The sequence below is a fragment of the Phoenix dactylifera genome, chromosome 16, assembly GCF_051530095.1.
Source record: "Phoenix dactylifera cultivar Ajwa chromosome 16, Ajwa_hap1_PhDact_Kaust_v1.1, whole genome shotgun sequence".
NCBI lineage: Eukaryota > Viridiplantae > Streptophyta > Magnoliopsida > Arecales > Arecaceae > Phoenix > Phoenix dactylifera.
Genome location: NC_143205.1, coordinates 19,428,079 through 19,442,878, shown reverse-complemented (window position 1 = coordinate 19,442,878; position 14,800 = coordinate 19,428,079). Strand labels below are relative to the sequence as shown.

The 14,800-nt window shown below is 38.2% G+C and overlaps 1 protein-coding gene across 2 annotated transcripts; it reads right to left on the bottom strand.

Annotated features, from left to right (window-relative positions):
• Window positions 1–2,994: 2,994 nt before the first annotated feature.
• Window positions 2,995–12,349, bottom strand: NTMC2T5.2 (Calcium-dependent lipid-binding (CaLB domain) family protein). Of its 2 annotated transcripts, none has more exons than XR_001880072.5 (9): window positions 11,034–12,224; window positions 10,500–10,741; window positions 8,620–8,638; window positions 7,024–7,229; window positions 6,551–6,660; window positions 6,374–6,472; window positions 5,203–5,653; window positions 4,960–5,101; window positions 2,995–3,376 (listed from the first exon to the last, which is right to left on the bottom strand). XR_001880072.5 is itself a non-coding variant. In XM_008805362.6 (9 exons), the coding sequence occupies exons 1-8, from the start codon at window positions 11,849–11,851 to the stop codon at window positions 5,013–5,015; spliced, it is 2,034 nt and encodes a 677-aa protein (XP_008803584.2). In that variant the 5' UTR covers window positions 11,852–12,349; the 3' UTR covers window positions 2,995–3,376; window positions 4,996–5,012. The 2 variants fall into 2 exon arrangements, 1 of the variants encoding a protein (XP_008803584.2); XM_008805362.6 differs by having other exon boundaries at window positions 4,996–5,101; window positions 11,034–12,349.
• Window positions 12,350–14,800: the final 2,451 nt, after the last annotated feature.

Genomic DNA, 14,800 nt, shown 5'->3' with positions numbered 1-14,800 from the left:
CTGGTTCCAGTTCGTTAAGTCAAGAAGGATTGGTATGATTCATGATTAAGTTGTATTTTATTTTTCTAAATTATGCTATCATTAATGATTGCAATAAGGGGGGTAACATCTCTAAGCAATTATTAGCTCAGCTGATTAGCACCTATTTTTTGTGTTGAGAAATGTTCGGGGTTTTAATTCTAGTGGTAGCTCACGAGCCGCTACTCTATTCAAAACAGAGAAGTTGACATCCATTTAATGCCCCAAAGCTTAAGCCTAGATGTTTCTAGCATCCAATCCATCATTTATTCCTGTACCATGCATCAACCCTAGCTTACCCTGATTATGGGAGTTTTTTACCATCCAATCCATTATTTATTCATGTACCTTGCATCAACCTTGGCTTACCCTGATCATGGGAGTTTTCTACTATCCAATCCATCATTTATTCATGTACCATGCATCAACCCCTAGCTTACCATGACCATGGGTGTTTCGATGGTAAAACTCTAATGCCAGAATAGTTTCGATAGTAGAATTTTATAGTAAAACCTTCGGATGATGATAGAACCCTGCCATCGGAAGCTATTTTTAGATTTCCCGGCTTGGAGTCGTAATAACAGTTTTCTGACGTCTGAACCTTATGATGCCAAGTCTCGTCACCATACTCCGATTTTGAAAAATGGCACTTTTGGAATTATTGTGGATACTGCTTTGCTACTGCTGCTCCTGCAGCTTCTTCTTCTTTCCAAGGCGGATGAATTTTATCTGATGAGTACAGATGCACTCAATAAAATTATAAAATAAAATACTTCAGAGTGCCAGAAGTAACTTTTCATTTCTAGCCTACAGAATACCATCGGAGTGATTGGCTACATAAGCAACCACCCAGTCCACAGCTCCATTAGTTTCACGGAAAACATGCTTGGCCTAAAATGCCCCTCCATCCCTCACTATTGCCTGGATATCTAGGAGCAAAGGGTGGATGCAAACCATTACCCTTTGAGCCCTCTTGGTCCAACTGATGATCGTGGCTGATTCCCCCTCCAGAACAATAGTCCGTAAAATACACCAGGTGTGACAAAGATTCGCCCAAGCGGCCCTCAACTCTGCACCTGGAATCAATATGTCAAAGCGTTGATTGCCCTATGCAGCCACGACCTAGGCAGACGGGTCTCGAATAACAAAATTCGCACTGCCTCTCGTACTTCCGTCCAAGATAGACCCATCAAAGTTGCAAAACTCGAAGATGAAAACTCTCAAATAAAAAAGACCATCTAGCTGTGAATAACCTGAGCTTATCCACCCCTGAGGCCTCTATAAATAGCCCTACACCGTCTACTCTCGGCGCATGATCAATAATTGGTTTTCCACCCAATTCTTAAATAACAAGAGGCTCCAAGAGAGGGTCAAGCTCCATTGCTTGGAGAAGCGGAGCTAAGAAAGGCTATTTTTTATGGAGGTGCTCCGAAGCCATGCTGGTTTCATCTCATTCTAGACTACGTTTCATCTCTCTTTCACACCGTTCTCTTTCATCGATTATTTCCTTTTATTCATTTATTGTTATGCGCACGAATTAAAATAGAACATTTAGCCTCCCCACTACCTTTCGAATATCGAGACAAGTATCTCATACTTTTTTCCTCCCCCACGATCCTAGGTATGTATTAATGTATGCTAATGTTACTTTTAAAGCATGCATTGATTTGGTTACCGCACCATCAAAGTCTAATCCCGAATCCTTTTTTATTCCTTGCAGTCGTTTATCCTTGAAATCAAATCTCAGATGACTTAGGTGATCACTTAAGGCTCCGGCCCAAAGACGGCCTATCGCAGAAAAAACCTAAAAAACAAAATGAAAAGAAAAAAGGGCGCCCCTGTGAGTTTGCCTTAGATCGGCCTACTGTAAGAAAAACCTCAAAGATAAAATAGTCTTAGACCTCCAAATATATTGGGCCGCTCCTGCCAAACAGGTAGCAACCCTCCATCAAGAATGAAGGGCAGCGCATAATTAGGCTCTACAAGAAGGAGCATCCAGTTTAAATTACCCATCATCCTCATCCTTGGGTTTGTTAGAGAATGGTGACAGAAAGGACATGTAAATTTATGCCTATCTGATTATCCATTATTGGCTGATTAATGAGCACAGGGTGTTATTGCAAAGTGTCTAAAACTCCAATATTGTTTATCCACGTCCCCGTTTGCATGCACATAATAACATGGAGCCTTCGTTGCATGGTAACCAAGACGCGCGAGAAACCAGTGGACGCGGAATGCTGCTCTCCCCGCACGGGACCTAGTAGGTCAACAAGGATCGATTATAAAAAACGTTACATGAACCTTGCGATTGCGGTCCAAATGCACTTTGAGGACATGTTGATATGACCTAGAAGTTGCAAGCAATCCTTCAGCCTTTTTTCCTTTCTTTTCTCCCCTAAGCCCTTGGAATAGGAATCTTTTATATTTGAAAAGTATGATAAGAAGCTATACCCCGGGTACATGACTTCACTTTTATCGCAGGAATAGAGGCGTGTAAATCGCTGGACCTCCATCAAGCTAATTTGTTGGGACTAATGCTAATATATACCCTTAAGATGAACTTCACCAGATGTACCAGGATAGACCTATCTCGAAAATTAGGACTGCTGCCTCCTTCATTTACTGCCCCTGATATATTTGACAACCTCAATTTGGGCATCTGAAATCAGCACCGTCCATTTACCAGCCCATTTATTCATTATGTTCTACATCTTGACAAAAACCTACGTTTGTGAAAGAAACCATATGAAAATAGGAAAAATGAATACTAGATGGGTAGATTTTTTTTTTTTTTTTTTTGATAAGATGGATAATTCACACAGATCTCAGTTTTTACAGGATGTTGACGATAAACAGCATCCTGAAGCAGAAGACATCCATGAAATGAGATTTCGACCATTTGATACAACTTCGCAGAAAAGGTCCATCTGCTAAGTAAATCACCGGCTCGAGGTACCGTGCAAACAGAGAAAAAACTTGGAAAATATACGCATGGCTATATTTAGGAATGCCATCTTAGAATAAATTGGAGTACATAAATTAGGCCTATGCACAAAAACAACAACCCATGAAGTAGTCGCAAGTGCACTTCACTTAAGCCTTGACGGAGCGAAGAAAATTCAGAAATACAAGTGTCAAGGCATATCAACATAAGGTGCATATGGACATAAGGTATGGGACGACCGCTATAAATATCAGGGGAAATAAGTGGGGAAAAAAGGCCGCATGAACATGTTCCTCTGCTGGTAAGCTGAATTTACACCAGAAATGAATACAGATTGCAGGTACCAGAAAGAACTGTATAGTTGATTCTTACTCTACCTTGAAATGTTGTCACTGTTTGCAGATAAAACATGACCTGGCATGAAACATCTACATTAGAGCCAGCAAATTCAAACAAAATGCTGAATTGAAAACCAACAAAATTAGATCAGCACTTTAGCACATTATATGTGCAAGCTTCTAAAAATAGATTAGAGCAATCCATCCATTAGTTGGACCCCACAAAAAAAAAGATTCCAATCTTCTCAATCAGTAGAATCTCAAATAGCTAACAGATCAGGTGCTGAGTAACACTGAAATCAAGTTAATTCCACAACTAATAGCTCATGCTTTATTAGACTTTTTGCATATATAGCCCTATAAAAATATGGCTGATTACACATTTATCCTCCAAAAATCACTATCTATCTATATACACCCCTCAAATCATCCTGTTGTTGTAATGATACCTGCCCTGGAGGATTTTTGACAAGCTGTTTAAAAAGTAACTTAAGTGTAAAAGGACACTATTACCGTTTTGAATTAATAACCTTGAAAATTATAGCATTTAATTCATATTGTAAAGAGCTATATGTTTGCAAAAAAATTAATCTAAAAGGGTAATAAAATTATTTTGTACCTAAAACAGTTATTTATTAACACCATCAGTCAAAAATTTAATGGGAGGCATATCTTTGCAAACACAGGAAGATTTGAGAGGTATACATGCAAACAGTGACTTTTTAAGGATAAATATACAATAAGCCATATTTGCAAGGTTATACATGGAAAAAAGGAAAAAACCCTACTTTATTTTGCTCACATAGTTTTTACAAGGTTTATTATACAAGCAAAGCAGGTACAGGAGTTTTCCTACATCGGAGAACCACCCAAAAGCTTCAAAAATTTCAGACCATTTTTGTGCATTTATGTTATGGGAATCATTAGCCAAAGACTCTGGAATATACTATATGTACAGTTGAATGGCTGATTATAGCAGATCATCAAGTCAAACACGACCTCTTCTTATTCTGAATGCAGTATAATTATTTGAATAAGAAAAGAACAATTAAAAGAAACTTCTTTAAGAAACATCCAAAGTGGGGCTATTCATTTTTAAGATTGAATTGTGTGGATAGGCATCAGGGTCCGGTTAATACATCTCCATAGCAGTAAGCGGCTAAGAACAAAGCAAACATATCTTCTGACAAAAAATGAGGTCATGAACATTACTGAAAATGAATAAACTGCCATCTTACTCCATCAATCTCTAAGAATAGCTCAAGAGTGTCCTGTTAACTTTCAAGCCATGTATGCAGGAAGAAAAGAAAAGGGAGTTTAAAAGTATAAACCAAAAGTGAAAGCAATAAGTTTATTGACAACTTTCAACCATGACCATATGTATGGCATTCACCCTCAGCAAAACGGCCAGAACCAAAACGTTTTCCAGCGTACAAAGATCCAGGTACACTGGCTGGGTACTCTTGTGAGTAGTTCATAACTTGATTTCGTAAGGAAAAATGCATAGTTGATCACAAAATAATACAAAACTTTATGCTATTTCATAGCCTTTAAATTGGTGATATAGGCTTTCTAATGATAAACAAACAGCTAGGCAAAGGTAACTTCCTCAGGATTTTAAAGAATCTAAGTTCAAGAAGATGAATTTTTAAGAATTACTTGATTTAATCAAAGTAAGATGCTTCAGCCACTCACAGGTATGGTGAATGGTATCATGGATTGAAGAAACTTGAACCACCGACATTAATAGAAATCAGCACAGCTATACTTGTTATCACAGCAAGCCATATCAATGTTGAGTCTGCAAAAAATGAAACAAAGTCAAATCACAATAGTCAAACTTTATGAAGTTTGTTGTTTAGAACATATACCACCTATTAATACGAAAGAAATTGGCATTACCTCTGGCACCGCTTGAAACACTATCAGGTTCAAGAGGTGATGTCTCAGCATTACGACCACGGGCTCTTGATATCGTTGATTCTGGATACTTGGACTCCTCAGAAACTTTCGCATTTCCTGTTTCAGATGCCACTATGCCTTGAAATTCCTCACTTACGAGCAGAGCTGTTAGGACGTCCATAAATGATTCTCTTTGTTTTTCTTCAGGGTCACTTTTACTTTGTCCAGATGTGCTGTTCGCTTGTTCATAGTCAAGTATCTCATCATCAGATGCATCAACATACACAAACTCTGGTTCTACACTATCATCATCTTCATCCTCAACATATGCCTTGTATGTGAGGCGTAGTAGTATTTCCCCAGAAGATCGGTTCCCAAACAATCCCCAACCTCCTTGTAAAGCTACAATTCTATCCGTTGGTACTGTATCTTGAAGAGATCCTAGCTCAACCTAGTAAACAATGAAAGTCTTAATGAATAAGAATTACAGATGACTAGCAAGATACATAAATGTAAAACTAAAGAAAGAATGGAAAGCCTAAAACATAGATTCAGAGCCCAACCTTATCTGTTCAATTTCAAAGCTACTCCATATACTTATCACTTTTCCATCATACATGTACTTAATGATTTCAAAGTACCATTTATGCACACTCTTCCTTCTCAAAACCACAAAATTACCTTCCTCAGTATTGTAACATAAGCTTTCCTCAAGTCAATGAAGATGCTATGTAGACAATCATGACATAAACCATCCATATTCTTTTAAGGATTAAGAGTAGCCCATTTGATGGTATCAGTTCTCGGTGTTCCACATGATAATTTCAGATAATCAGAGCAGGGTAGTTAAGGTAAGATTCAAATGCAAAGTTCAAGACTAGTTGCTCGAACATATAGCAAGCATTCTCAAAATAAAATGTTATAATAGACTTCTGAAGCAGCTATTAATGGAAACACCTTCACTTCGAGAATATTAATCTTATATTACAGGACAAGACATCTCACAGAATTTCTAATTAAATTCAGGATCCAATAACAGTTTTACATGACATTTATTGAGGTTGGTTTTGCAGATGCATTAAGCATGAATAACAATGTGAATGATACATACTCAACTTTACTAATTAACCACTTTTGCATGGATCAACTATGCAAGATAGCAATACTTTACCTCGCCTGTGCCGATAGTGAAATCTGGAAATCCAAAGGAGTCCTTTACTTGGACATATAATTTCTGCTTCCTAGGGTTCACAACAAGCATATGAAAATCCTGCCCATATGCCAAAATATACATCACCTAAAGAGTTTAGACTTTGGCTGAACAATACTTAAAATAAAGAAGTCTTACCTGATTCCAGATTGGCTCTCCAGGTGGCCCAATGACAGTTGTCTGGCTATTTTTCTTACTCCGAATTACCTGATCACCCAAACTTAGAACAACATATGGATCTGTCTTTCCTGTCCATGCATGAATAGGTATATCAGCTTTTGTTAAAAAATTAAATAAAAATGGCTACAAAACAAAAAATATAAACCATTTTAAAACAAAGTTACATCTGAAAACATGATACCACTTGAGAATGAATGCTTCCTGAAACTACCAAGATAAAAGAACTATAGGTAAATGCTGGTTTCTGCAGAGGTTCTTAGAATTGGAATCACAATCAGCAGGTCAACGAAAAAAAAGGGGTTAAATATCAAAAATTTCCATAAAATACTATATTTTTTTAATTGAATGTTATAAAACCAGAGACAGGCCCCTTTTTATTTGAAGTAGCAAATCAATGGCAAAGAAACTAAAGAAAATGTAAGAAGAGATACCAAATATAAAATAAGCAAGTTTCCGAGCATCAACTAGAGTCACTGATAACTCTCCAACAAAATCTTTATTTCCTTCCTGAACTGCATTTGATTTAAAAAAATCTGAAACAGGGCCCAGTGCTTCCCCTTTCTGAAAGTCAAGGACAGTTTTTTTTGGACGAACAAAGAGTCGAGGCAAATCTTCAGTTAGAAGCTTCGTCAGGAACCTAGAAAGATGAAAGTAAAGATTTCAGTTCACAGCAAAACATTACAAACCAAAGTAATATATCCATCAGACAATGGCAATAATAATCGACAATTATTAGTTTTGGCAGCAAATTGCATAAAAAGAGGAGACTTGTCATATTTGCATACTCGAAGAAAGCACAACACAGGAAATAATTTAAAGCATAGAGCCTGATAAAACATAAGATTCTTTTTTTGTCAAAAAAAAAATCCACTGAAAGACGATGAGTTCACCCCTCATACAAGGTGCCACTCCATGGTCTCTACCATTCACCTATCCTACAAAAGTCACCCTCCTCCCCAACTAAATTTTATATGCAAGTTGCAGAGTATGTTGTGTCCTAAAAGAAGTGTTTAGGATATAAAACATATCAAGCAATTTTGCATGCAGGCAATGGGCTGAAAATCATTAGTTGGGTTGAAGGTAAAAACGCTGCCTTTTAAGTTCCATTTGAAACCAAATGCTTCGTATAGTGAAATTGTTTCTTAATGCGTATTAAGAGATGACAACCATGTAAGAAGCATGGCCATGAATATGAAAAATAGATATTAGATGTTTCCCACATGTCGATATGGCCAATCCAGAAAAAAAGGACACAGATATGATAGCACACGCCACAGCAGAAAGATGTATTCAAGTTGGGACTATCATGCTTTATGCCCATATATGTGAAATGGTATGAATGAGGCATTTTTTGGCTCTAGAGATGTGCTTATTTCCACCCTCAGTTAAAGCAGAGCCAGGTGATTCCTCTAGAGCAAGGTTGAGTGAATTTCTAAGTTGCAGGTAATTCCAACACAATTAGGTAAGGCAATACCCAAGTTGTTCCTAAATGATGCACTAGTCACTAGCCTGCAAAAACAACCAACACAAAGCATCGAAAAAATGTCCAACAAGACAACAAAATCTGTTGGCATGCTTTTAAAGTTATGATATATTTCCTGAGCCCTGTTCAACCTTGATTGACAACATAACACAAGTTCATATTACCATGAGAGCAAGAAATACCACACAGGATAGTGGTATACTTGATGTGCTGATGATAATGAAGTCAAGTTTCTTTACAATTTGGATACACATTAGATGTAAATGGTATTACTTAAACAAAAGCAATAGAATATAGCCTACAAAGAGAACTTCTGAAATCAAAGATGTTAATGGCTTCAGCCACTTCTAGATTCAGAATTTATCCAGAAAAGGGCCTGGCTGTGTGGATTTCTACATAGTGTGAATAAAAATAAATATAGTGATAATAGAAACACTGGCATGTAGTAAGATATGTGACTTAGAGTAAAGGAACAACAAATATGCAAATGAGTTATAGATAGATCATAGACAGAGAAACAGGGAAGAGGAATGATTTTACTCACATTGATAGAACAGGGATTGCTGATGGAGAACAGCCAATTCCATGCAATGAACATTTAAGCTAGCATTAGTAACACATCAAAGTAATTGTGCAATATGAAGATCATATATACATTTCAATCCCTTAGACTAGGATGTATCAGAATAAATTGCATGTAGTGATAAACCCAGAAATTGTAATGCTTAGCAGCATATGACTACCTCAAAAAATTGGGACAACGGAGAAATCTGAAAAGGGTTTCAAATACGAAGGCAACAAAACTCAATGCAAACTATCTCAGTTGCTCTACCTATCCTCTTCATGAAGAAGTCTGATTCACAGAAATAATTAGCAAACTTGTGAAAGCTATGAAAGCACCAAAATCAACTCCCCTTATAATAATTGATATTCACTCCTACAGCATATATTAACTTTTCCATCAGTTGGAGCTGTTAAATTTACAGAGCCACCAGCCCAACTAAATCTTGTAGAGATCTTCAGAAGTTTTTTGAAATAGAATGGTATAGCTCTCTTATTGCTTCATTGGCCAAACACAACCAACATAGAACTGTAGAACCACAGACTAAGTATGCCACTCAGCTTCACAATAGCTCAACTGTGCCTACTGCCTTCCCAGTATGTTGGATTGGCTCCAATCTTGCAAGGATTCTCATTCAAAATAAACCTTAAATATCTGCATGGTGATGATAACATTATGGGGCTGATCAATTGTGGTTGTCTTGTGTGACAGTTTCAAATCTGCATCAGGCCAAACAGTTAACTTACTGGTCATACTACTTCTAGATTTATTCAATGGAATCAGAAGCCCTATCAAATCTCTATCTCAATCTACATCCTACATTGTTATCTTCATTTTAAGGGCGAAACAATCTTCCAGAAAGTCTTCTACTTCTCAACATCAGCATCTTCTGAATATATAATGGGAACTCTTTGGGGGTGCATCTCGACCCCCCAAGTTCAACTCTGCCTTTCTGTTTATTTTTAACTTTTCAAGAACAAATCTATCTCTTTCTCCTTTCCCAAGAGCGACTTGTGCTTTTGGTGTCCAGAGTCTTATTTTTTCTTTTATTTCTGCTCCACTCCCCAAGGCACATGAATTGCACATGCCCAAAACTATTTATAACAATCAATTTCTCAAGTAGCCCAAGACCACTCAAAGCGAAGCCTATTATACACTCACATGGGTGTTACAAATCTTGGAAAAACCAACTTTCAGCAAATCTGATTCCAAAAATCTCATGAACTTGCAGTGCAAACAATGTGGATTAATAGTTAATCAACACATGCTGCCTTTGCTAGTCTCAAGTTCATTGCTAAAATATGTAACATGTAATTATTATGGATTACAGTCATCCATACCACCCCAATTTAGATTAATTCCATCCCTCTTCTTTACTCCCTGCTCCCTTTTACGATTGTATGTTCTTCTTCCCTCTCCCTCTCTCTTTCTCTCCCCCCTCCCCCTCTTTTTAATTTATTGTGCCTTTGGTAGTTTTTATTAGCCTGGAAACTATCTCCTGTCAACAAGTTCAAACTGGCCCATTGAGATCAGAATGAAACATCCGGGTTCGATGCGAAGTTCCAACTTTCTGGATACTGCTTGCCTGTTAATAAATAATGCCTCGCCATATGATTAATTGAGGCAGACAATAATGACCATTTAATCAAATTATGTACAAGATTATGTCTATATATGTTTCTATTCAATGCCCATGCATTCAAAAATGGGTAAACATATGCAATATACCTTCCAGTGAATTAACTTACAGACATGTTGAACAATAATATTTCAAAGTGGAAACTGTTCAATGAAAAAAAAATTATGCTAAAAATAATGAATGCACGAAAATAAGATGTAGTCATAAGAAAATTAAAACATACCCATAAGATTGAATAAACGAAATGGTGACAGCTCGAATTTAATCTTTGGAAGGGAGACAAAAGCCCATGACACAGCACCTACCCAAGGCTCTGTAGGTATTAAACGTAACTTAACCCAAAGCTCCCCATCAATATCAAAATCACGAACTCCAACAGGTACAACAATGGGGATAACGCCAAATTTTAAGGAGAGGGACAACAACATGCGAGCACCACCTGTATAACGAAGGCCAATCTGATACCTGACATAGGGGTGGAAGGGCTAATCAGACATGAAAAATATATTATATCTCCACTATTGGGTTGTTTTCTCAAATAAACCATGGTTTAAATTTTCAATTAAGGCATGTTTGGATCCGCCAAGCATGTAGAACCATTGGCCAAGGATTCCAATATTAACATTTGAGACTCTACATGCAAGTATCAGACAGATTATGGATGGAAACAATTTATATCATATAATCAGGTTATGTTTTATCCACATAATAAAACTACTAGCAAAACTTGTGTTTTACACTGCAAAGAAAAACTTACTGCAAGTCGTTGACACGGCGTGAAGTCCTTCGTTCGACATTCCTAACAGACAATGGTTCATCTCCTAGCGAGAACTGCTTAATTTCAACCCTCTGCACATAATCAGGCTTCCTGAGGTCATCTATCACCGGCTGAACCAATCCGATGATCCAATTTTCAAGTCCAGACCTGTAAACCTTCCATAGCTTCCCCAAAACCATGTTGACCCATTCAACTGACTCTTTCCTCTGAAGATCTTTTTCCAGAAACAGAGAGAAGCTGGTTGGCACCTGAGGCCAGGTACCATTCCGAACATGCTGAATTGATTTATTCCTCTTCCTAAAAGTCCAAATCTTGTCAAAAACAACTCCAACAAAGAAAAAAAAGACAAAGAAGCCAGCAATGCTCCTGTTAATGGGGGGAGAAGGGATGGGATGGATCACTCCAAGCTGAGTCCTCAATTTATCCACCAACGGATCATCTTGGTAGTTTGTAAAGCTGGAAGCCATCTGCATCGGCTCGGATTCCGCATAATCCAGTTCACTGGACAACTGTTTCGCAACAATTTGCTTCTGGGCTCTCACACTTCTCTTGGCAGATTTCAAGAACTCAACGTCCAAATTCGAATTTTTATTCTCGGCTGGAAGCATGCACGCGCCGCATCGCCATCTGCTCCTCCGAAACTCACTCCAAAAGATCCCAAAACTCAATCCTTTTTTTCTTCTTCTTCTTCTTCTACAACCGATGCCTCCATCTCCGAATTCACCCGGGCAAACAATAGGCGAACGCCCACAAACCTGCGAGAGAGCCAACCCCAAAGAATCCCGCGGCACCAACATTCCAGGAACAAGAAACGCCGGCCCCAATCCAACGTTGGGCACCGCAATTCACATCAACAGCAGCGGAAAACATAGATCCCAAGCCAGAATACCCACTGCTCGAGAAGCTCGAACTCAAGCGGATTTGCCTCTATAAAGACCGCAATCTCGAGAGCTTGGGGTTAGGCTTTCCCAAGTCCCGCTCAAGGGACGCAGAAACCTCCATGGCCTGAAGCCGAAATCTTGAAGAAATCGTGTCGACGACGGTAGAACCAAGAAGGAAATCTTCGATCGGGGTTAGGGTTCAGCGGGGTTTCGAAGGTGAAGAGGAGGAAGAGGCGGTGGCGAGAGCGAGTGCGGGGTTTCGTGGACCGGGCAGGGGCGGTTGGGGGGCGAAATAGAAGGGGAGTCCGGGTGTGAAAGGAATGGGCGGCTGGAGGAGAGCCTCGGCCAATCGGGGGAAATCTTGCAGGGCCTCTCCCGCCTCGCGTGGGGGACGCGTGGCTCCACCCTTCGGGCGCACGTGACCGTTGGAGTCTTAGAGGGGGTCTTGCCCGCGTGACGGGGCCGCGGTCGGCGAACGGACGCGTCCCGGTGCGGAACTCGGTAGCTATACCGAGATGTCGGCGAACGACCGAAGAAAAATAACGACTTTCGTGGAGAGCTCGAAGTTGGAGTTGCTCATCTTTGATGCCTTGGCAGAGTTGCTTGACATGAACCCAAGGTTGTTTAAAACGTGGATGACAGAGACGGGGATGTGCTTTCAATGGATGGGCTTCATGATAATAAAAAAAAATAAGGGAAGAAGAGCAACTTCTGTTGATGTTTATTAATATTATAAGTATGGGTTTTGTGCATTCTTTGATGCACTAGGAGACAATCTAAATAAAGCCTTTGTCTTACTACAAGGGGATGGTAGGGTCTATTTACATCAAAATGAGAGCAAGGTTCTTGCTTTGAATACTATTGTCCCATTCTTATCAAAAAGCTATGCTGTTGTCGCATGTGGCATCATGGTTTATTCATGCAGGATTCTTTCTTGGGATTACTTCATTGCCATAAGCCAGTGTTGACATAGAAGCTATTCATTAACATTGCAAGACTCAATATACTGTGCAGGCTCTCAGTATCTTCTCTTTACATTGAGAACATTATCGTCATATACATCTCCAACCTACCTAATGAAAAAAAAATCCTAACCGTTTTTATGAACAACTTAGGTAGGATGTGCACCCCAAAATTATTGAAAGTTTGTTTAGGCTGCGAACCCGAAATTCAAAACTACTTATGAATGTAGTTGTAAGGTATCAGTATTGATATGTTGGATGAAAGGAATGAAACGCCTTTTATTTTCCTTCAAACATTCAAATCTTAAAGTAAATTGCAAGACAACCATGATCACATACACTAGACCGTTTAATTATCTCTATAAGAATTTAATTTTTAATACAAAAGCATATTATAACCCAACATCTATGCAGGATATTTCATAATCATCTGACATGCATAACTTAGAAAAGTCTTTGGATGTTTGTATGAATAACGAACGCCACTGAAATGAAACAATGTTAGGAAAAAATTTAGATATATTTTTTTGAGATTATCTTGTTGTTATAGGATGAAAGTTGAAATATCTTTCTTATTTTTTTTCGATCTTTCTCATTTCCCTTGCAGCCATTTTTCCTCAGGAGATCCACAACAAGGGACGGGGTGTTGTTGAAGCTTTTTTTTTTTTTGGTATTTGATGATTTAAATTAAAAATATATCCATGGGAATTAAAATAAAATATTGTACAACTGAAAAGGAAGATCAGCCAAGAATACTCAAGTTTGAATAATTTGTGATGTGATCCAATCGACAATACTGTTTGCTCCCTATAACTACGTGAGATCTCAAAAGATAGTATTGATATCGATAATCTCCAGCAATTGCGTAAAAAAGTGTGAAGCCTACTCTCATTAACAAGCGACTCAAAAAGGCATTTGATAACCTCTGCCTCTCATCTGAATCACTTATTTGTAGTACACTGTCATCAAAATTGATCTTGGGCTCGTTTGGTTCGCAGGAAGCATTTTTCCTCCTAGGAATATGATTCCTAGGAAGCAGACTCATAGGAAGAGGATGATTAGGAAAGTACTTTTGGCATGTTTGGTTGATCATGGGAAAGTGATAAATTTCCAAAGTACTTATGTTTGGTTGACCATCTACTTTCCTGAAAAAGTTATGTATAATTCCTATTATACCCTTAATAAAAATTAGGTCTTTAATATCTCTTTAATGCTTCTTTAATGCATTAGGATTTTTTTGGAAAAAAATAAAAATGGAGTGATTCTCGCCTCATGGGAAAGACCTTCTCATGTTTCTTATGGGAAAGACTTTTCCATGAAATGTGGAAATCATATTCCTATGGGAATATAACTTTTCCATCTTTTTTCTTTGAAAACTCCAACCAGACAAGAGGCATCACATTACTCTCCCGTTGACCATACTTTCCCCCTTCTTTTTCCGCGAACCAAACGAGAGGTGGCAGTTCCCAAGTAAAATATGTTACTCGAGGAGATGCAGAGACCGTAAAAGGAGAGCCATAGAATGCTTTTGTTAGCAAAGATCTTTCAACGACAACCTAAAGAAACTCTTGGGCCTAGGCAAAGGTTTTCATAATAATTAATCGAGCACTCTGCCTCACATTTTGAAAATATATTTATTCCTTGCCAACCAAATATGATAAGTAATATAACAAGCCAATATTGCTTCCACTTTTTTCTTTTGATGAGCACCCAAAAAATTCTCCTTAACAATGCATAGATACTCCTCCACAGACAGGCAAAGAAGAGGCTGAATTTTGTATTGGAGCTTATCTCCATACCTAAGCCACCACCAAAGCATCATATGAGATATTTAGACAAAAGACTCTTCAATATCTAGGCATAGATCACAATGTCTTAGGATGTGATTGATGTAATATACTTC